This window comes from Chanodichthys erythropterus, chromosome 2 (assembly GCF_024489055.1).
Source record: "Chanodichthys erythropterus isolate Z2021 chromosome 2, ASM2448905v1, whole genome shotgun sequence".
NCBI classification, from domain to species: Eukaryota; Metazoa; Chordata; class Actinopteri; order Cypriniformes; family Xenocyprididae; genus Chanodichthys; species Chanodichthys erythropterus.
The window spans coordinates 999,636-1,023,932 of record NC_090222.1 but is presented as its reverse complement, the minus strand read 5'-3'; the positions used below and the strand labels follow the sequence as shown (position 1 = coordinate 1,023,932).

Genomic DNA, 24,297 nt, shown 5'->3' with positions numbered 1-24,297 from the left:
GTGTAGCGTGCAAACTCAAAATATTTCAGTGATATACCTCAGTTTAAATAGATTATTGTGTGTGGTGGTGCTGTGGGTTTCAGGGATGTTTAGATAACTATATTTTCACTATATAATATATTAAAACAAATGGAAGCATTTAAACTGATATAATACTGTATATCAGTTTAAATACTTAAATATTTTATTATATTATAATGTAAACCTTATAAAAAAATGATCTCACAAGGGGATTGTTTAGAGCTCCTTGCCACGAAAAATCTTAACCTCCTGGTATATAAAATCTGGGAAATTCATAAGCAATAAAACTCATGGTGTGTTTTATCAACTAACATGATCATTAAAGGTGTTTAAACAACACACATTCACTTCCACATATTTGACAATCGGAATATATCATACAATTCATGATATAGTTAACAAGTTATATATTCAATGTTTTGAATAAAAAGGAAAAATAAACGTGTTGCCTGCATGGCTGTATGACGCGTCGCCAATGAATTAATACGTTGTAAAATAATGTTCTAAATAAAAAACTGTGGCCTCAAAAAAACTCACGCTGGTGGCTGGAATATATAGAGCCCATCGAATATAGAGATATCCCAAGCCAACACAACCAAATTCGGGAATAATGATTCAAGGTTTATCTGAAGAATAAAGTTACGTTTTTCAATTGCGGTTTTGCACCCACACAGAAGAACCACTACAAACTTCTTGAATTAGCTCTTTCCACACATCCTCGACTAACAATCATCTCCATTATTTTGTTTATTCTTATCTGTAAGGGCCCATTTTGTAAGGAAATCTTCATTTTAACGTCTCCATCCCTACTTTTTTTTATTTTTTAGATTTTCGTTTTGTGTTCCTGACAGGTGCTTCTTTCCATCCATCCTGTTATTTTTCAAACTCAAGCTCTTCTTCTGACATTTCTCTTTAAAAATTCTCGTTTTAGATTTCTAATTCATTACCGGTGTTTTGTTTTGCTCTGCGCTTCTGCGTTCATCAGGGGTCAGGGGTTACGCCCAAATCAATATGCATGGTCGTCTGCCGGAAGCTATATATTATTGTTAGTAAAGTTTTAAATATGGTTATTTTTCTTACAAAAACTAATCGCTTCACTTCAGAAGGTCTTTATTAACCCCCTGGAGTCGTATGGATTACTTTTATGATGGATGGATGTGCTTTTTTGGACTTTTAAATCTCGCCCCCCGTTCACTCCCATTATAAAGCTTGGAAGAGCCCGGATATATATTTTTAAATATATCTTTGATTGTGTTCAGCTGAATGAAGATAGTCATATACACCTAGGATGGCTTGAGGGTGAGTAAATCATGGGATCATTTTCATTTTTGGTGAACTATCCCTTTAATAGTCAAAGACACTGGTCCATATCACGATTTGATGATGTGTACAGCTCTACTTTTTATTTATTCATCCAAATTTGTCCAAAATCAATGACATTCCATGTTATACAATAAATTCCATTTTTATGAGTGGAGTTTTCCATATTTTGGAAATCATAGGGCCCTAATGATTGTTTTACATGGGCCTATTGGTCACATACAAATGTTCACTTTTCCCTTGGTGCTCATATGTCTGCTTTAATTATGCCATCTGCCATGAGGAAAACCCAAGGTTATGCTGAGCTCTTCTCCCTCTTCTAAACCATAATCACTCAAGTTTGTGGAAAAGTCAGAAACTGTTTCAGTTCTTCCGAAAGGCTGCAGAAATAGTCCCTTCTATGTCTGTGCCTGTACTTTCTATATCTCCCAGTCCCCCTCGTGCACACACACACACACACACACACACACAAGCGTAGACTGCCTTTTAAAGACTACTGGGATTTAGCCCACAGACGTCTCAGACAGGCTCTGTGTCCGACTGCATTTCCTATTTCTCTTTGGCCTGAGGGGGAGAACATGCACGACAGAAGTTCAGGAGAGGCTGACAGAGAAAAACGAGCCGCAGACAGGTTGCAGACAGGTGACCGCAGGACTAAGCTTATTAAGAGGACTCGGGCCACAGAGAATGACACAACTTTTTCGTCTGATCAAATGGGAAATAATACAGCCTACAGTTAAACCTGGAAGTTATATGCAGAGGCGTCAATGCTGAATGAAAAGAAGAGCAAAATAACATCTTGAGATATTTTGAAAAGGTTTAAAGCGGTAGCTGCTTAGACAGGGTTTTGTCTCAGATATAAACAGAAATACATATTCAATCCTCATTTGACCCGAGGTAAACACGGGTGAGATCAGACATGCTTTTGTTTTGTTGCAAGGACTAGTTTGTGAATGAACCACCTAAATCTTCTCTTCACATCTACGGTACTGTACAAAAAAATACTGATTTCTTTCAAGACCTGACATCCTGGTGTTTGCTTAAAGGAACACTCCACCTTTTTTGAAAATAGGCTAATTTTCCAACTCCCCTAGAGTTAAACAGTTGAGTTTTACCGTTTTCGAATCCATTGAGCCGATCTCCGGTTCTGGCGGTACCACTTTTAGCATAGCTTAGCATAGTTCATTGAATCTGATTAGACCGTTAGCATCACGCTTAAAAATGACCAAAGAGTTTTGATATTTTTCCTATTTACAACTTGACTCTTCTGTAGTTACATCGTGTACTAAGACCGACGGAAAGTTGTGATTTTCTAGGCCAATATGGCTAGGAACTATACTCTCATTCCGGCGTAATAATAAAGGAACTTTGCTGCCGTATCATCACTATGCTAAGCTATGCTAAAAGTGGTACCGCCAGAACCGGAGATCGGCTGAATGGATTTGAAAACGGTAAAACTCAACTGTTTAACTCTAGGGGAGTTGGAAAATGAGCCTATTTTCAAAAAAAGTGGAGTGTTCCTTTAATGTATTTATATTTTAGGCTGATCAAGATAAGAAATAATATATAATGTTTATATAGTTTAAAATTTTAAATAATGGCCCTACAAAAGTATTTAGACACTTAAATTACAGTTAATGTATGCTGACCATGGCTAATGACCAGTATAGGTGGTGCGGTCAGAGACGGAGCTTTTTGATGGTTGGTTCTATTCGTTTTTAGACACGTCTAGGGTCAATTTTGTCATCAACATAACACATGGGTACAGCCTGATTTCTCTAACCATGCATACTCTGTAGAAACCCATTTCTGCAACAAGAAAGAAAAAAGTGCTTTGGTAAATCATAATTATGACATAAAAAGTTGAAATTATGGGTCCTACTTTAGGTGTCCTTAACTAATATGTACTTAAAATAAGTACAATGGGTTCATATTGAATTGCAAAACACTTTTGCTGCTATTTATTGAGGTGGATACGGGTAAGGTTAGGGACAGGTTTGGTGGTATGGGTAGGTTTAAGGGTAGGGGTAAGGTGTAAGGGATGAGTCAACAGTGTAATTATAAATGTAATTACAGAAATTAATTACAGATGTAATTACATGCAGATAGATCAAATAATTAAGTTAAATGTAAGTACATAGTAGTTAAAGCTACCTAATATAAAGTGGGACCAAACTATGAGATACTGTCATACTTAAGAAAAAAAAAAAAAAAAGAGAGAGAGAAAAAAGGGAAAAAATATGATGTTCTAAGTAATAATTATGAGATTAAAAATGATGAGATACTATTGACTATGACTTATTTTAAGATATGTCAGTACAAGTTGTTTTCAGTTAAATCAGTTCATGCATTTTAGTCTAGGACCTGCTTAAGCCTTGTCTGTGAAACTGGGGTAGAAGTAATAATTATAAAATTAAACAAAAATTAAATTATGATATTCTAAATCATAATTTAAAGAAAGGTCAACATTTACAACATATTAAGAAATAATTATGAGATGACAAGTTGAAATTATGAGTCATAATTGTGAGGACAAAAGTCAAAACGGTGACATTCTGCTTACCTAATTATGAGATTAAAAAAAAGTAATAATTATGATAGGTTAAAATTATAACACAAAATCATAATTATGTCAAACGGCAATGACTTTTTCTCATAATTTTGCCTTTTATCTCTTAATCTTTTACTTTTTGTCATAATTTTTACTTAGTATCTCATAATTGACTTGGATTTTGCAATTTTGTCATATTTTGCCAGTCATTATTATGACTTTATCTCATAATTTTGTTTTGAAAAAAAATCTCATAATTATAACTTTCTCACTATCTCATAGTTTTTACTTTCTGTCTCATGACTTACTGTCTCATAATTTCAACTTTAGTTAAACATTATAGTACAATTTGAAGTATACTTTGGTCTTTTGCAACATTTTACTACATGGTTCGATGTGCTGCCATAGACTTCATCTACGCAAAACTCACAAACACTTCAGGTACCCACACACCTTTGATGTTTGGCTCTCTAAAAAACATCCCAGCAAACAGCATCTTCAAACTAGTGATGCTAGAGCTACAGCAGCTAACAACCACTATGTGACTAAATATATTTATCATTTTGGGGTGAGCTAAATATATTGTCTTCATTTTGAGCATCATATCTATTATTTTATCCTGATTTTAAATATAAGCTTGTGGTTTCTTTATTTTTATGGGTGCTCTGGAAGAGATACAAAATACAAAAATAAATAAATAAATAAAAAATAGCAGTGGATGTTTCCCTGTAAATGAAAACATAAATCCACAGCCAGGCGCTCACATCGGCTCAAACAGGCTTTCATCAGGGTGCCAAACAAAAGAAAAATCACCTAACTGCTTAAAAATGCCACTTGGTTTAATATTTTGTTTTCGCAATTAAATGGATTTTAAGGATAGCTAAAAGGAATAGTTCCTCCAGGTTTAAACTGCAGATGTTTGCACGTATGTGGAGTTTAATCTCCATTCGGCCTCCAGCAAAAGCATATAGCATATTTAATTTAAAACGTCAGGTCCCAAATCCAATACAGCTTCTCTAGATCTGGTCTAAAAGTTCAAACAGACTCGAGTTCTGAGAGAACGTCATCGGATAGCATGATATGAGTGTGCATCACTTTCACAGAGTGTGAACTCACTTGCTTGAGGATCTGGGCAGCCATTATGTGGCTGCAGTCGAAGATAATGCGAAACTCTCTGCTCCTTTTCATCTCTTTGAGCAGAGGTCTGGTGTCCGTGGTGTCCAGAGGGAGCTGTCGGATCTTCAGCCTGATGTTATACCTGGATGGAGCCATAATTAGCTCCTGGAGTCTGATTAAACCTGCACAAGAAGAGTCGAGCACCAGAGTCAATTACTTACAAACCAGCCTTGGGTGGTCAAGCAGGTTTTTGAACATGATAGCTGGGTGGTTGTTGGTTGAATGTGGCCTACCAGCCATAATCAGCTTGAACAAGATGGTCTACCATTCGGTCATTTTCAAATGACTTGGATTGTTTGCTTTGCGGATTAACAGCCTTGTGAATGGATAATCAACTTTTCAGAAACACTTTGTAGGACAGCCTTTGAATATTGAATATTTGTAGCTATTGAAAGACCCAGTTGACCAGCTGATCAAGACCAAGATAGATTAGCTAATGACCACCAACAAGAAACCATTCAAAATGTGGAAGGAGAACAATTGGAAAATGCATGGGGAGCATTTTCCATAATGCATAATGTTTAGAGTAAACTTCTACCGTCGGTGGTACAACTCTGAAAAAATATACTACAAATGCAGACAGTCAATTTAACACAGTTATCGTGGTTGTATTTTTAAAATAAATATGTTTTTCACATATTTTGCATCTCAGATGAATTGCTTTCATTCCCGTTCCTGTCAGAAGCAGCATCGCTCTATTACTTTGATTCAAAGTGTTTCTAGAATATCGAAGCCTGAAGACTCATTCTGACAGCAGCAGGAACATTAAGACACTTCTGCTCCTTATCACCGACATACAGTCTGTAAAACACACTGCTAAGAGTGACGGCCCTGCTTTAGCTTCATCAGGTAACACAGTTTACAGCGACACACTTCTTGACATCAAGCATAAACTCTCACCTGTGCTGTCATCATAAACCACGGTGGCCGTCTTCCACTTGAGGAACTGCACCAGGTCTAAGATAGCGTAGCTCAGAGAAGAGTAATCTGGGTACAGGTTGGCATAAAACGAATCCCTGTTGTCCATGGGGTGGTGTTTCCATCGCACTTGAATGTGTGGCACCTCCAGGGCATTGCAGATAGACTGTACAGCATTCGATGAGGAGCTATGAGACGGCCCGAATATGGCAACGACACCTAAAGACAGCTGGTCACACGCTGGCGAGAGCAGACGGGGAGAAATGTCAAAATAGAAATGTCACTGCATATAGAGTATTCCTTTGTACGGCTCTATAAAGCTGTGGAAATGTTTACTCTGTCACCAACAGAGTTTTGTTTGGACAATCCGTATACAGAGAATATTAACACATATCAAAGATATGAAACATTAGTTCATTAGTTTAGAAAATGTTGTAGTTGATAACTGATAACCAAACATATTAAAGAACCAATGAAATGGTTTGATGAACACATTTCTTTCTTCCTATTAAAATATGAAGTTGGGGTTGGCCGTCTATTTTTATTGATTCATTAATTTATTTGGTTGAACTTTATTTCGATACTCCACTTTAGACATTATACTAACTATTAGTAACTTTGCAGCTACATGTTAACTAATCCTCATTATTAGACTGGTAGGGTTACTGTTAGTAGAATAAGTTGAATGAATGAATGAATGAATGAATGAATGAATGAATGAATGAATGAATGAATGAATGAATGAATGAATGAATGAATCCACCCATCCATCCATCCATTCTTCAATCCATCCATCCATCAATCCATCCATTCTTCAATCCATCCATCCATCCATCCATCAATCCATACATTCTTCAATCCAGCCATCCATCCATTCTTCAGTCCATCCATTCATCAATCCATCCATCCATCCATCCATCCATACATTATTCAATCCATCCATCCATCCATCCATCCATCCATTCTTCAATCCATCCATCCATCCATCAATCCATCCACCCATCCATCCATTCTTCAATCCATCCATCCATCCACCCACCCATCCATCCATTCTTCAATCCATACATTCTTCAATCCATCCATCCATCCATCCATCCATCCATCCATCCATCCATCCACCCATCCATTCTTCAATCCATCCATTCTTCAATCCATCCATCCATCCATCCCCCCACCCATCCATCCATTCTTCAATCCATACATTCTTCAATCCATCCATCCATCAATCCATCCATCCATCAATCCATCCATCCATTCTTCAATCCATCCATCCATCCATCCTTCAATCCATCCATCCATCCATCCATCCACCCATCCATCCATCCATCCATCCATCCATCCTTCAATCCATCCATCCATCCATCCATCCATCCATCCATCAATCCATCCATCCATCACTCTCTCAGCAGCACAGCTATTCAACATTGATAATAATATGAAATGGTTCCTCACCTAATCATCAGATCATAATGATTTATGAAGGATAATGTGACAATGAAGGTTGGAATAAAAATCAGCTTTATATATATTGTAATAATGTTTCACTACTTTACTGCAGTTTTTTTGATAAAGAACATGAGGTCTTTAAAATGGGGGTTGGTCTGAATGTTAGGTGAGCAACGCTATGCATTTTGCCACCTTCTCCTGCATTGTTGTTACCAGGCAACAGGGTAAACAACCACTGCTTTGATGATGCAAACACACCACGATTCGGATAATATAATGTGAACACAATCCAAAGTGGACAGGGGGAGGGGGAGCAGTCGATCTCGGGTTCAGACCAGGCAATCAAACCAAGTGTGAAAGCACACTAACAGAGCAATCGCACCAGAGTTTGTTTTAATCAAACCAAACATATCCAGTGTGGACACACACATAGTTAACATTTGCTTAAATGCGTCCTATTATGCCCTTTTACGACGTCTTGAGTTTGATTTGTGGTGAGCTAGAATATGTTTTCATTCTTAAATTGTTCAAAAAACACATTATGTTTCACATACTTTACATTATTACAGCATCTCTCTTCCCAGTCTGGCTCGAATGAAGCCCCTCCTTCCGAAATACAAAATGTGCTTTGATTGGTTAGCTGGCCCAGTGAGTTGTGATTGGCATGACTTAGCACATGTTTGGGAAATGTCACGAACCTCACCATAACAGCGAGTTCTGCTCTGGTGTAAATAATTAAGGATGGCATCAATTTCAAACATTCGAGCCAGATTCAGACCCCAGCAATGTTAACAAAAAAGAGGATCATGCAGAACGGATCTGAAGCACAGACTTTGCAAGCACAGATTTCACGGGATGTTTATCTGCAAAAAAAGGGGCGAATTCTGTGGGTTGAGATTGTCTAAATGAATCTAAAAAAGAAAAACTTAAAAAAAAAAACGTGTTGTAGTCCAAAGGTGCGTTCGTTGTAGTTCTTGGAAAGTGGATTCTGTTAAATATATATATATATTTTTTTTTACTTTGAGCTTTGTAACTTTGAGCTTTGTAACCTTGCAGATCTTTTTTATGCTCAAAGAACAACATTACACACTAACTAAAGTTGAAAAAGCATAATGGGACCCCTTTTGCTGTTTTTGTGGTCTAAACACAGCCAAAAACCTTTATATTCTCATACTACTCACCTTTTCTGGAGGCCTCAAAGCTATCATAGATATTAATCCTCTGAATGTCGTACGTTAACGTTGTGTTGGGCAATAACGTCCTGTTTCTGTTGATGTTATTAACAGCGAATTTGAAGGCCAGTTCCTCTGAGCTGACGAGTGCCACAGGTCCATCCATTTGTTCAAAAATCCCCCCTAAAAACACACAAAAAGACAAGAGAAATCACTGTCAAATGAACCAAACCTGAACCCGGAGATGAAGCCTGGCTTCACGTCCAAACCTCTGGAGGTGTTTTGCATTTAGAGCTGTCTGCGAGCTCGGTTGTGTACTTAAGGAACCTCTATTCGATCTGCTCAGCAGAAAGAAAGAGACTCTGGCAGTCACAGCTCAGGCTTTTAAAGTTCAAGGCCATAATGGAGATGAGGAGAGTGAAAGAGAGAAAGAGGAAAGTAAATGGCCTCATCAAAGGTACCTTGCCTCTTTAAGGCCCACAGGTCACCTTTCATTCCCTGATAAAAAAATAGATTCATACGCCGGCCTATAGCTTGTGGATAGGATTTTTGCACAGAAGCTTGAAAGTTTAAAGCCGTTTTGTCATTTCATAACAATCTGTGGAGATTTTGAGAAATGCATTTTACGGCCAGGAAATTCCACCAATAGAAGAGCTAGAGAAGTAAACTCTGTGTTTATTGACTTTTGTGTGCAATGAAACCCTATAAAAACAATAAAATGATAACATCTGGAGCACGCTGAGCAATCTTCAGCCCTTGAGGATTAATACTGTTAGACCTGCTTCACCTTTCCACGGTATATCAGTGATATGACGGTCTGGAAGCCAAAGACATATGAGCAGAGAGAAATATTGGAAGACCAAAGTTTGTTCAGTTGTACAGAATTCAATTTCACATATTATCAGTTCATGCTATTTGGGATTTTAAATATTATTAGAACTTTCCACAAATAGAGTAAACAATAATGTCTGAAACTTAAATTTTCTACAATAACTTGGTTGCAACAAGTACTGAAACAGTGTCAGTTTGAGACCAAATGTTGGTTTATATTTATTGATAAACTTACTTTTTCCATAAAATCAAGAATAAATATTTTTATCTAATTTTTCTTACAATACCTTTGACAACAGGGGTAAAATTCATGAGCGTGACAAGCAGTGTCAACATGTGTTTTGACGCCATCCAGTATTTATTTATTCATTCATTTTTTATACATGGGGTTTATGAATGGTTTAATGAGATTGCTTACACAATGGATTTGTTAAAGTGACTGTATTATGCAATTTTAAAGGTTCTTAGTTTTGTTTTGGAGTCTCCTACAGCAGGTTTACATGTGTCCAATGTAAAAAAAAAATTCTCATAATCTCCATTGCAGCATCAGCTTTTTTATCTCAGTGTCTGAAATGGTGTCTCTAAACCAGTCTATTCTCTGTTTGGTCAAATGGCCATGCTGTCTGTTGTGATTGGTCGACCGCTTACAGCGTGTGTCAGAAATGGCCCTGTCCCAAATGGCACCCTAAACCCTCACCGTATTCCTCTGAGTCCGCACTTTCACGACGTAATGCCACTTTGACTGCTGGGTAAAGTCCTCTCCGTAGCTCACAGTCTTGCGGGCTCAGCAGAAGTGCGCATCGAGGGTGGATAGCAGCCGCAAAGGGGGCGCTCACGAGCACCCTTCTTTAAGCTTAAATGACGAATGGGACACCCTAGGGTCTTGTGGACTTAACAGACACGTGCACGCAGTGGCCATTGTAAGTCCACAAGACCGAAAGTGCACATGAAGGGTGCCATTTGAGACAGGGCCAATAACTCCATTTATCTGCAATTTGATCTGTGAAACTTTGCAGACCTTTTACATTGACAAACAGATATTGTGTATTACACACTGCATGAAAGGGAATATCCAAAAAAAAGCTAAATAGGGGCACATTAAAATCTCCTGCATTGTCATGCTATGTTAACTCTTTCCCCACCATTGATGGAATTTGATCCTTTCAGTGTTTTCACAGTTATGCAGAAGGGGGCGCAATTACACATCTTCTGAAAGACTAGAGAATCTCTGGATCAAAACACAGGCCAAGAAGAAGCAGAAACAAGTGATAAAAGCATTGCTCATGTCTTGTGATTGTATGTGATTTTCCCAGCTTTTGTTCAAAATGATTTTATGAAACATACCCACATTCAAGTGTTGATAAAAAAAATGCATGAAGCTAGAATAAAATGTTTTTGTTTGTTTGTTTAAAAGCAAAGGTTGTGTTCTTTCTTTTGAGATATTACATGTTCAGATATTCACATATATATAACAAATATATATATATATATATATATATATATATATATATATATATATATATATATATATATTATGGGGGCATTACATTTCTTGTGAAAATGATCAAAAACATTGGCAATGGCTGGCAATTTAAAAAAAAAAAAAATGCTGGCAGGGAAAGGGTTAATCTTACATAATTGTCTTATATAATCTAACATGTCATATAGTTTTTTCCCTACAAAAACAGCAATGGCACACCGACCCTATTCGTGAAAAGTGCCTGCTGAATTTGAGAGATAACAAACACCATGCCAAACACAGAATAACCCTTGGGCTACTTTAACGTTCCTTTTTAATATCCTGCTTTTAGAGTCCATAGCATGTAGATCCATAAACGCATGAATATTTAAGAGTTCTTGAGTCAGACCTCAGCGCAGGTCAAGAACAACCTGAACATGGCTGTTATTCTCCCAGAGGAGAAGAGCTCAAGTGCGAGGCTGCAGGGGAGATCACAGGCCTACAGTCTGGAGAGCAGCGCAGCATCCGTTGAGCCATGCTCGCTATTTATGACTCCGGCGCTGCTTGACTTCTGAAGGGACATGATGCATAAACTCCCTGGAAAGAGCCCGGCGCATTAAAATAAATGAATCCTGCCGTTTTGTGGGGAAATCTCATTAGAGTACATTAAGTAATTGCTGGAGTATATACTAATTTGACTATTAAGAGGATAAAATGTGCATTGCTCGGAAGCACTAAAATAGATTTAATAAAAAGGGGAGATCAGCTGCGGCGAGGAGAAAAAACGCCCCGTGTATAGCTTCGCAGTAAATGCCTTTATTTCCAGATATACAAGCCATAAAGCAAAACGCTTGTGACTTCTCCATCAAACGCTGTTTCCGATCAGGAGAATCTCTTCGAATAAATAGATACGACAAGTTAATGGTGCAGGATATTTACGGCTCTGTGCTAAACGGGGCCGAATGTAGATTGAGCTGTAACTTTTGATCTGAGATTTCTTGCACATCTTTCTCTAACATCAGTCAGTTTAAGTTCAGATTAACTAATTTCCTGTTTTGAAACAGCTTTACAAAGGCGGCCTAATTAATCTCTTGGGTTGTATCCTGATAGAGAAAACATGTGCTCATTACAGCTGCTACCTTCACTAATACAGATGCCGGTAGAGCTCTTTACAATCCACTCGTTTTTAAAGAGCTGTGAAGTAAGGGTGTAAATCGCAACACAATTACTGAAATAATGAATAATGTTGGCCAGCAGGGTCACTGGGATCAAATCACCAGCATTAGCTTCAACCTTTCCACACAAGCGTCATGTTAGCGCTTTGACCACCACATGTGTCAGAGAAGGGTGATTTTATGAACATCACTGATAGCAATAAAGCAGTGTTACATGTCAGCAATTAAATCAATCACTCGTCAATCACTCACCCTCATGACCAATTAGGATTTTTTATTTTTTATTTTGAAATCTAAGAGATTTCTATCCATCAATTGAAAGTTCATTTCACCTAAACTTTGATGCTTTGAACAGTTTATAAAATACATTGCAAAAGTAATCCATACCATTTGAGTGGTTTAACCAACTGAATTAATTTAATAGTAAAGGGAAGCTCAACTGTGCTTGCATGATGACACACAATCAATTTACCATATTGTGCATTATGTATGTGCGTTGATATGTGAATGAAAGCCTACATTAAATCTATTAATCATATAAAGTGGCCATGTCTCTTCAGAAGACTTGGATTAAACTGCTTGATTCATATGGATTATTGTTAGGTTGTATTTATGAACTTTTTTATTTATGAGTTTTGGTGGAATGGACTTTCAGTGGAGACAGAATGAGGTTTCATTAAAAATGTCCTCATTTATGTTTAGAAAATATACTAAAGTCTTATTAGCTTAGCATACTTTTGAAAAGAGAACTTATTACAGAAATAATATACTTTAAAAGAATAAACATATATAAGTGTGAACGGAATGTAATGTTTTCAGACATTTAATTGCATGTTATTTATAAGTAAATAAAAAAATACATTTTAAATTTATATTAATTGCAATTAGTAGAGTGCTTTTTGACCCACTTAAGCACATTTTTATTTGTAATTTCAGAATTACTTCTATTGTCTTTGAAATACAGTTAAAGTGTGCTGCCGAATATATACTGACAAGCATTTATGATATATCAATAGCAATACAAAAATGCTAAAATATATTAACTAAAATATACTAAAATATATAATATATAAATATATTATATTAATGTCAATATAAACATATTTAATTTAATGTATTGAAACTTGTATAGCTTGATTGTAATGATGAATTTGCAATTTAGTACATATTAACTTTAAATGTAATACTGAGTGAACAACTAAGGTTAAAAGTATAATTACTGTATATAAAATTATATACAAGTATTTTACATGTGCTTAATGTTAGTCAACACATCAAAATAAGTGTACTTTTTTTAAAGCATGATTATTAAAACATAATGATTTAAAATGTACTTTAAAGTCAAACTTTTAAATTGACATTATTATTATTACAAAGCATACTTTTTAAAAGTGTACTTAAGTGCGTTAAAGGGGATCTAGAACGCCCCTTTCACAAGATGTAATATCAGTCTCTGGTGTCTCCAGAATGTGTGTGTGAAGTTTCAGCTCAAAATCCCCCACAGATCATTTATTATAGCTTGTCAAATTTGCCTCTATTTGGGTGTGAGCAAAAACACGCAGTTTTTATTGTGTGTCCCTTTAAATGCAAATGAGCTGCTGCTCCAGAAGAGGGCGGAGCTTTAACAGCTCAACAACAACAAAGCTGGAGAATCTCACGCAGCCAAAATGAGGAAAGTGTTCAGCCTTACATTGTTCAAACCGGAGTCGACACTGATGGAGAGACTCAGGAAGAAGTTACAACTTTTAGACGTTTCTGAATGGTTAGTGGATAAATTGATGTAGTTGCTGTGGAGTTGATTCAACTCATCCACTAGCATGTGCCGTCATGTTCATCTTTTGTGTTGAATTGACCCTCGTTTGTGAAGCAGTCCGGCGTAAAATGACGGTAACAACAACACTCGACTACAACAACTCTTCCTCTTCTCTAAAGCAGCCCAACATGGGGGCGGGGTTTATGTAAATTGTAGGGTTAGTGATGTCACCAACCCAGGAAGAAGCTTGTTGTAGTCCCTACCAGACGTTTGTTGTAGTCCTTAAAAAGTGAATTCTGTAAAAGAAAATATCTCTCTTTGCATTGAACTTTGAGCGTCGTAACTTTGCAGATTTTGTTTATGCTCAAACAGCAACATTACACACTAAGACACTGAGTGCATTTTCTCCTTATGTACTGTATGGTGTTTCATAACACTAAGACTCCAGCCTTTTGCTGCAAAAAAAAAAAAAAAAAAAACATTAACACACAAGGCAACTTCAGAGCCGCGGGTCAAGTGACGGGTCAACCGGCGGTTCTGTCGGTGCCTCGTACCCAAATATACTGTACCAGCCTGAACGTTTGCTTGCACAGCCCACACAGCCAAGCGCAGCTCAGCCAAAAGCCCAACAATGAGACAATATCATTATGTTTTGGATGAATGTCTGCGTACAGGCTGAGCTTTTCTAGAGGGAGCTCTTTTGTAGCACACCACTCCCCTGGTCGCTTTCCCAGCATGCCTGTGAATAGCTGCTCTACTCCCTGGAAGCTGAAGCTACTCTGCCACACAATGGCAGAGGAGAAAGCAACAGACAATGGCCCATACTAAACAATTACGGCAAACAACCAGCATTGTGCACAACACTGACCAATTAAAAGATGCTGTATTGCCCAGTTATCCCGTCCCATCTGTCTATTCCCCAAGGAAAACAAGAGGAGAACTCGCTGTCTGTCTCGAATGAATGAGTGGAGAAGTCAGACATATTACAGCTGGAGAAATAGACATGATCTACAGTGGGCCTTAAACTCAATCTGCCATGAATAATGACTTTCAGTATGAAGATTATACCACAAATTGACTAATGCATTTCTGCCCTATATTTACTTACAAATACAATAAAAAGCTCTGAAAGAAAAGAACGGAAAAAGGACTGTTTAATAGTTTTGTTAGACAGACTCATGCTTCTGTTTCTCATTTTTATCAATTGCTTTTCTAAAGAAGCAGATAAGGGCCACGCAATGAAAAAAAAGTCATTATAATGTGCAAAAAACCCTTTAATTGAGAAAAAAAGTTTAAATAAAATGTAGAGAATAAATTGAGAATAAAGTTATGTTTTGAGAAAAAAAACATTTAAAATTTCGAGAACAAGTTTATGTAAAATGTTTAGAATTAACTTCGCTGTGTTTAAAAAAACGTGTTAAATTTCAAGAAAAAAAGTCAAAATAAAATGTTGGGAATAAACATTAAATTTTGAGAGTGAAGTCGTGTTTCGATAAAAAAGTCGAAATAAAACGTTGAGAGTAGACTTATTAAATGTTGAGAATAAAGTAATTATGTTTCAAGAAAAAACTTTAAACAAATTTTTTAAATAAAATGTTGAGAATAAACTCATTCGATCAGTGCATGTTCATTGCATACTGATAGACAAACACAACTACATGAAAGACAAATACAATAGAAAGCTCTGAAAGAAAAGAACGAGAGAAGGACTGTTTATTCATTAGAGAGACTCATGCTTCTGTTTCTCATTTTTATCAATTGCTTTTCTCTTCTGGACTTTATCTGGTATATTACTGAGTATACTCTATCATGTGGACATATATAGTGGCAAACTAACAATATTATTTTGCCCATGTCTCTTGTATTATATATATATATATATATATATATTTTTTTTTTTTTTTAAATAATATAATCTTTGCTTTCTTTCTGTATTATTTACACATTTTCCTTTCCTCTCATTTCACACCTTCATACTTGCCAAACATTTATAATGAAACTTTCTTTATGAGTTTCCGACTGAATTTATTAATGACTTTATGTATGACTTCCACACAAATTTGCTCCACTTGTGTTTGAATAAAGCTGATTGTTTTTAATTGCATCTGTGTGTTTTTGGAGAACATACAATAAAAAAAAAATGAAACAGCAAGAGTGAAATTATGGTGTGCTTACAAAAGCTCTGGATGGGTGGGAAAATCCACATCTTAATAAAAATAAATACCAAACATTCATGCATGAGAAGAGAGGAACTGGACTGTGGGTCCTTTATGCCTTATTCCTTGAAAATAAATGTTCGGGTGTCCATCAATTAAAAATGTCAATCAAATTATCACATTTAATATCATATATATATATGAGCACAGCCCCAAATGAACATAATTTAAGATAATATTTTACTGTGCCATTAAGCAGACCTTACGTGAAGTAAACCTACTCTGCTATTTTTTAAATATTTTTTTTCATTATATTTTATTTTATTTATCTATTTCTATACTATGTGCGCATTGTTTTCAAGATGGTGTGTAAAATAGTTTAAATGAATAAAAAAAACTTTTAAAAACGCATCTTTGTGTTGGTTTTGTGTGAAAAATCCCAAAATGCATCTTTGTGTTGGTTTTGTTTTGCCTGCAGCAGCTGGTGCTGAACTTAATTAATGAATAAATGTAAAAAGTCACACTATTAATGATCAAATTAAAGTTACATAACCAACAAAAACAGGCCAATTTTTTACAGCATTTCAAAGCTTCATCTATAGCGGTTATCTGAAGAGCATTTCATGTTTTTTTTCTGTTACAGAGCATTTCAAATTACCATATAAATGACAGCAGCCAATCAAGCACAAGTTTAAGTCTGCAGTGATAAAGAGGGTTAAATTAAGATCCGTTCCCTCAGCCACCATCATAGCCCCGAACCTCTCATTTACTCAGTATGATTAGCAATATTCATATACGTTCCAATGTCGTGATATCTTCTCTGTCAAATAACTGTCAGGTAACAACACATTTGTAAAATCTAATTTTATGCTCAAGTGACTCGTTTTCTCGCTTCTGCAATTTATCACGCGCTGGCTCTGTTCCTCCCTCTCGCACACTGCTTTTGTGTTTCTCAGCCCTCCGCGCCTCGCTCGCCTTCCATGTCTCTAGCATTGCAGGGATTTTTTTCTGAAACATTGCACTATTACATTAAACATTTGACAGGATGACAAACACAAGGACATCCAAAAAAAAAAAAAAAAGAAAAAAAAAAGAAAGACAGATAATGTTCACCCTCCCTTATAGAAGGTTACAGATACTGTATGTGAAAGTTCAGTGTTTTCTCATTGGTTTCATGTGCTTGGCTCATGTCAAGTTATTATATCTATATCAGTGAAAGTAATTTTATCTTGTGTTTAGAAGCATAGTGTCTTGTTCGTTTGACATAAGCAAGATAGCATTCTTTATATTTCATTTTATGTTTCATTTCATATATACACTACCTTTCAAAGGCATGGGGGTTGTTACATTTTTATTTTTTGAAATAAATTAATGCTTTTATTCAGCAAGAATTGACATATATTTATAATGTTACAAACTCAAAATAAATGTTTTTTTTAATTTTTTCATCAAAGAATCCTGAAAAAAGTATGACCGTTTCCACAAAATTATTGTGCAGTATTACTGTTTTCATTTCATTTCTTGAGCATCAAATCATCATATTAGAATGATTTCTGAAGGATCATGTGACACTGAAGACTGGAGTAATGATGCTGAAAATTCAACTTTGCATCACAGGAATAAATTACTTTTTACTGTATATTCACAGAGAAAACAGCTATTTTAAATTGTAATAATATTTCACAATCTTACTGCATTTTTGATCAGAGAAATGCAGCCTTGGTGAGCAGAAGAGACTTTCAAATATTTGAACATTGTCATTTTTAATTTTTTTTTTGGTTAAATGTGCATAACAAGTGATCAAATGATGCATTTTGTTGTGATTAATTACTTTTTTCTTCTTTTTTTTTTTTTTTTTCAAAAATTATTTCATATAAAAACAAAAATAGTGCTATTCTTAAATCTGAAAATTGCAGGTTTCCATAGTGAAGCTTTACCCCATTCAGTGTAACAAATCACCCTATGGGGCACATTGTCACAAAAGGTCAGCGTGTGTTCATTGAAAATGATCTCTTTTTTCCTAGGCAATACCACTGGACATGTTCAACTGCTTTTCAAAAAGACTTCAAATAGTGTTAATTCCATTATTGAAAACTGTGACAAAAAAGTTCGCCAACAAGCTTTTCTCCCAAAGACGAGACGGCAATAAGGTCATTAAACGATAACTGTGACTATCAACATGCAATATTGTTGATAAAAAAAGACAGCTAAAATGTAAATAACATAAATATTTAGCAAAATCATAGACAAAACATGGCAGACTGCTGTATAAGCCTCTACTACGAGCGGTCAAGCTTGCGGTTGCCAGATGTCACAAGCTTAAATCCCCCGATCAGAGCTTTAATCTTCTGCCTGGTGTCTTACTTCATCTTTGCAATCTGGCAACCAACCGCACACACTCTCTCTACACTGCGGAAGTGCCACTGATGATCTGAAAACACAGACAAACAAGTAAGCTGGAGTTCAGCCATCTCCACTTGAGATATTCTGCTCAAATGAAAGTGTCGCTCAGTGCCTGCACTGTTTGCTGTGACTAAATCTGCTATCGAAGCTTCTCAGTGATGAGCTGTAATAAATCTAAACATGGGTCTTGACTATATTGTTTGCAATAGTGGTTGCTGAATAAATTAACGTACACAACCTCGTACACAACATTAATGTAAATTGGAATTATTGCAGTTACTATTAGGAATTTCACTGTTTTAATTTTTTGAGAGAGGTTTCTTGTTATAAACAATTAATCCGCTCTTGACACAGGTTTGCCATTTTAATCGATATTTGGGAAAAGAGAGAGGACATACATTCTAGACTTCTGCTTCTAGAGGATATAACATCACATTATGCTAATTATGTGAGACTGTGACAAACCATTCCTTTTTAAAGTGGGTTTTCCTAGCGGGTAGCTTAGTTGAAAATGTTTTTTCAGACACACATAAAATAAGGTATATCACAATAAACACTTCTTATTTTTGAAGAACACACCCAAATGTCTTGATTATCTAATCCAACTAAAGGCAAAACTATATAATGAACTTATATTTGAGGTCATTTTCATGCTTAAATACATAGTAGAATGAGCAATTTTACAAAATCGGACACTGAAAAAAAGGGTTGTATGTGATCTAAACCTTCGTTATGAACAAAAGATATGGCTTTTTCCACATGTAGTGGTGTGATTGGGAAAAATATACTTCTCTTGATTTGTGCTTATTAGTAAAAGTGCAATAATTCTGATGAAATGTACAAATAAATTCATCAATTGCAAAAACAACCATTATTGTCAGTTTAATCATTACGCAGCATGTGACTGAACCAAGCCCAGACATTTAGTCGACTAAAACTTGACTAAACAAAAACAGGACAAAATATGCTAAAAAATAAACAAAGCATATTTGACACAGGACTAAGACTAAATTAAAAAAGAAATAAATAAATAGCTGACAACATTAACACTACTTTCTAACATGAGTAAAGAGACTACAAAGATCGAGTGCAGCTATAACAGAGCACAAGCTCTGATATCATTCAGCTCCTTCCGTATCAGGAGAGTTACGCTATTGTTGAATGCAGGTGGTTCGCTCCGGTGCCAGACGCCCTGGTCACATTGTGCCAGGTAACCTCTGCCAAACTCTGCAGAACAATGAAGGGCGCAGGCCAAAAAAATAATGGACCCAAAACACACACACAGAGAGAGAATGAGAAAGAACCCAGAGCAGAATCTGGGCCTTGGCATCCATATGCATCAAGTGACAAAGGGAAGGTAGCGCCCAGCAGGCGAAAAGCCAGACTTTCATTAGCAGACACTTTAAGTACATCACCATGTTCCTGAGCTCAACACTCTCGTCGCATAACCAGGACTACATTTTCTATAATAAATTAGTACAGTACGCTGTTCCAGTCATGCTAAAATATACCATATAGCTACTGTGTACAACAGTTAATAAGTTGAGTTTAAATAGCAAGGACTATATCTTCTAGAGCAAGGATATTACTTCATGAATTTGCTTATTATGATAGCATTTTAATAAAAATGTGTGTTCATAATATTTTTATTATGATGTAACCATGTTATAAAACAAATAAGCGCCTGCAGAACTGCTATGCATGTGCTGTTACTATATTCACAACAAAGCAGAAACACTTCATTGCATCACACTGTGCCATTAGGGAAGAAAAGTCCAGATTCATGTGTGTGAAAGATGAAAAGGTTTATTCATGTGCAACAAGAAGGTATATAATACCTGGAGAAAGAGAGCTATCCATTAGCATTCCCATTCATCTCAATGTCAGTTCCTCAGTCATTATCAGCTGATTGTATTACCTGCTTAATACACAGATGCTAGCAGATACATAAATAAATACATGGACATATCATCCACTTGCTTGTGAACTGCAGAGAGACAGCAGAGCTACACAAGAAACAGCCTTCCCAGATCAATGATGCAAAATTGAGATGAGCAACGGCCATTGTCAAGGCAGAAAGAAAAGGCCATAATCAAAATTTAGTATGCACATATTGCAACATAATCATCTCTGTTTATTATATATTGTAGAGACAACATTCAACCAAAAGTCAATAGGAGATTTTCAAAATGTAATCTTGCAAAAACTGTAAAAATTTGTACAAATTTAAGGTGTGAGTTTGTCCTAGGAGAAAGAGGGGACAAATAGGATATCATTGCCAAAAATGAGGCAAAATGGCATTATTTTTCCACTAAAGTAGATTACTGCAAGATAAATGATCGTAAAATTAGGAGAGACATGAATCACAAGTATAAAATGCGAGGACACAGTGTTCTGCGTCTCTGCTATCATTTTTATAAAGGCATGGTTTAGCCAAAAATACCAATATTTTTGTCAGCATTTACTCACTTCATTCCAAATCTTATTTTTTTCTTTCAGTAGAAAAAGGAGATTTTTTTTTTTTTTTTCTGAAGAGTACTCATGCTGCTATCTTCCATACCATTATGGTGCATAACAACCATGTCTGCCAAGATAAAAAATAGACAAAAACACATTATAAACCAGAATGATGTTCATATTTTCAGTTGCATGAAGCTAGTTGAATTAAACTCTGAGTTTCAGAGTAGGTTTAGAGTAGACAGAACCATACAAATCAAACCTGGTTTAGATCTGGTTCAGTGGGCTCACAACGCTCAGTATAAATGATCAGGGTTGTGAATAGGGACTTTAAGCAACAGCTGCTGGTGAAATATATTGTGCATACGTGACTTCAACTGCTACTTTGTCATGTTCTTCTGCAGCAAAAGACAGGTCATTTTGTCTTTTTTTCCCACTATAAACTGCTTTAATTTGCAGCAAGAGATACAAGGGGAGTGGCTTTATTACATCTTTGCTCAGAGCTGATTGGTCCAGAATTAGTTTGCGATCTCTAACCCTGAATAAAACCTGCTATGGAGCAGGTTAGCCGTGTAGTTCAAGTGACCAGGCCAATGAACACAACTAAAAACAATCCCCCTTCTTGAGCCTGAAAAAAACAAAGATGATGTGTGTAGAGCAAGTGCTGATTTGTTGTTGTCCCACTAACTAATAAGCGTCATCGGGTTCTCCACTTCTATTGGTCTTTGATTTCACGGGTGTCGTAGGAGAAGTCACACTGCCAGAATTTCTTCTGAGGTAAAATTTGTTTGCAATGGTCATTAATCGGTTGTCAGCAAACATGCCAAACTAGTGATTAAACCTCTGGAGTCTGAGGCTGATTTGGGGCCTGGAGAAGTTTTGACATGCCCTGCCATTTGTGCTTTTTTCAGTTGTTCATAAACATATAAATGACAAAAGTGTCATTACACTGTATTCAGCACAAACTAGGCTAAAATAATATGTGAGGAACATGTATGTACATGTTTGTGTTTCTGAAGGAATAACATTTATGTGTGGTTAATGAAAAAACAAAAAACTTAAGTCACTGAAATAAGGCCAAAAAGAGTATATCAAATCTGTGTTCACAAGACTTCTGGTTATTGGAGGTTGTAGACTAGAGTTTTTGCTTAAGAATTATGTAAAAATTATGCTGACTACTCCTTCATATAAAACAATAGATAGATTTAAATTTTGTAAGAGACTTTTTGTCAAGAAACACAGTATGCGTGGAGGCGTGAATCTGCATGAATAATGGGCCATTTACACCTGAGAAGACAAAAGAATCGCATAATAATGACCTGAAATGACTTGCATAATAATGAGGCCTTTCAGTCAGGTAGGCTGTGAAAAAAACCCTCTGTAATAAAGTCTCAGCTCATCATAAACAGCAATACTGTGAAATATTATTACAATTTAAAATAATGGTATTCTATTATATTCTTTAAAATATAATGAATTTCTGTGATGCAAAGTGTCTGAACAATTATGTTACCTCTATGGCATTTCATATAGGCTTTTAGCTTAAAAGCATGCACATTTGGAGAAATATTGATGGATTCTTATATATTTTTGTCAATTTTCTATACTGAGGAGTAATATTTATTGTCATCAATATGAGTGCTGGATACTGTGTTTTCAATTCATACTTGCAGCCAGAGGGCACTGTCTGTACACCTTTAGGCCACAAATTCATATAAAGAAGAAAAAGAACTAGGAACTAACGGCATGTCTTCTAGAGATCGCTAACCATGGCTTTAACATCCAAATAAACACTTTTCAAGACAATAAATACATGATTGAGATGATGAATGCATGTATTGCCTCTGAATTTGCCTCTGAATAGCGCTCGCTCCGTGGGCGTGGCCGCATTAGCGGATAATGAGCTGAATCACTGACTTCTGACATGGCTCTCTTTTCATACAGATTACATAAACACAGAATGTTTGTTTTTGATTTGACTTACACAATTTAAAACCTGACATTTCAACATTTCTTTAGACGTAAGTGTAATTTTTTTAAGTTACAGTTCATTTTCTGAGAACTATCAGATTGGAGTTCGTTCAAAGGGATACGAGAGATCACACATCATGTTAGTTTTCTTTATTTTACAAAAAGCACAACATTGTGTTTTTACTCTGAGCGTACACAAATAAAAGAAGACATTCTATAGTTTCAGTTGATATATTACTTATGTCTCTATGACAAGAAATGACAAAGTATTTTAAGTCTTTTGCTGCAATGTGAAAAAAATCCTGCAAAACGCGCCGGCACGTTTTCAGACCTCAGAGAGTTAAACACTTCAGATATTTGCCTAGGATCAGAGGAATCATTTTACGATTCACAAAATTTGTCTCAGACAACCAAATTATGGAAAAAATTGTACAGTGTGAACCCGACTTTAGTCTTCTTTGTGCTCTAGATAGTTTCCTTAGTTGCTGATTATGTTCACCCGTTTCTCGTTGTGTATAAATACTCCCTGTTCTCTTCAGTTCTTTGACAGTTCTCATTGTTGGTAAATGTGGTTTGATTTATCCTACACGTATTTTTCTAATTACAGGCGCATGGTCCAAAAGGGTTGTACCTATTCTCTTAATGAGTCATGGGTGTGTTTTGGGTGTAATGTGCAATATACTAATCAGAGTGTCATCCATTCCCTTTAAAAGCCAGGTGTGCTTGGGCCATGATGGATTCGCTATTTGCATGGTGGAATTTGCAAGCAGAAAGACTAAACGCTTACTTTAATTTTTAATATGTGGCATGTTTGTGTGCCCTTACTGTGTGTAACAAGCAAAGTATATGTGTGTTGTGCACCCATCTATAGGTGTATATTAATAACGCGCCCTTTAAATAACAAAATAAATACAGCGCCATTGACTTTAGAGCAGGTTTTTGTTAGTCAATGGCACAGTCGTTTTCAGTTTCCCCAAAATAGCAACACGCCAACAATGCATCTGAACACACCTCGTTTTCAGACCAGCACGCCCATGGGTGAACAAATGGGCGCAAGTGCATTTGCTATTTAAAAAATGTGGCGCTGGACGTGAAAATGATAACTGCGTCAGCCTGAAACTAGAAAAAAACACTTGTGTCACACCTGGCATTGCATTGTGCTGGCTGTATGATAGGGCCCCTAAACCTTTTTTATTCCTTGGAGGAAACAAGCTTCCATAGGACACTGTGCATCAGGCTTCAATCACACCAAACACCAGTTTTCTGAGCATGTGCACAAAAGAACTGATGGGTCAGAGCAAGCTTTTTAATGAATAACAACCTCAATTTTTACATTTTAGAGCTTAAAGGCAAGTGCTCACTAATGTTCATAATTTTGTTGTATGAAAAAGAACAGCATGAATAATCTCCATGGACGAAAAAAAAGTCTTGAAACGACATGACAGTGAGTAAATGATGATAGAACTATTGTATTTATTTAACTGTAAA

General features: G+C 36.1%; 1 protein-coding gene across 1 annotated transcript in view; it reads right to left on the bottom strand.

The window, feature by feature from the left end:
- Nucleotides 1-24,297, bottom strand: part of grik3 (glutamate ionotropic receptor kainate type subunit 3) — a 177,608-nt gene that overhangs the window by 89,375 nt on the left and 63,936 nt on the right. Inside the window, exons 2-4 of the mRNA XM_067391507.1 lie at nt 8,614-8,787; nt 5,969-6,226; nt 5,009-5,190 (exon numbers count right to left, since the gene is read on the bottom strand). Of these exons, the coding sequence (XP_067247608.1) occupies nt 5,009-5,190; nt 5,969-6,226; nt 8,614-8,787 (614 nt within the window). The remainder of the gene's footprint in view (nt 1-5,008; nt 5,191-5,968; nt 6,227-8,613; nt 8,788-24,297) is intronic.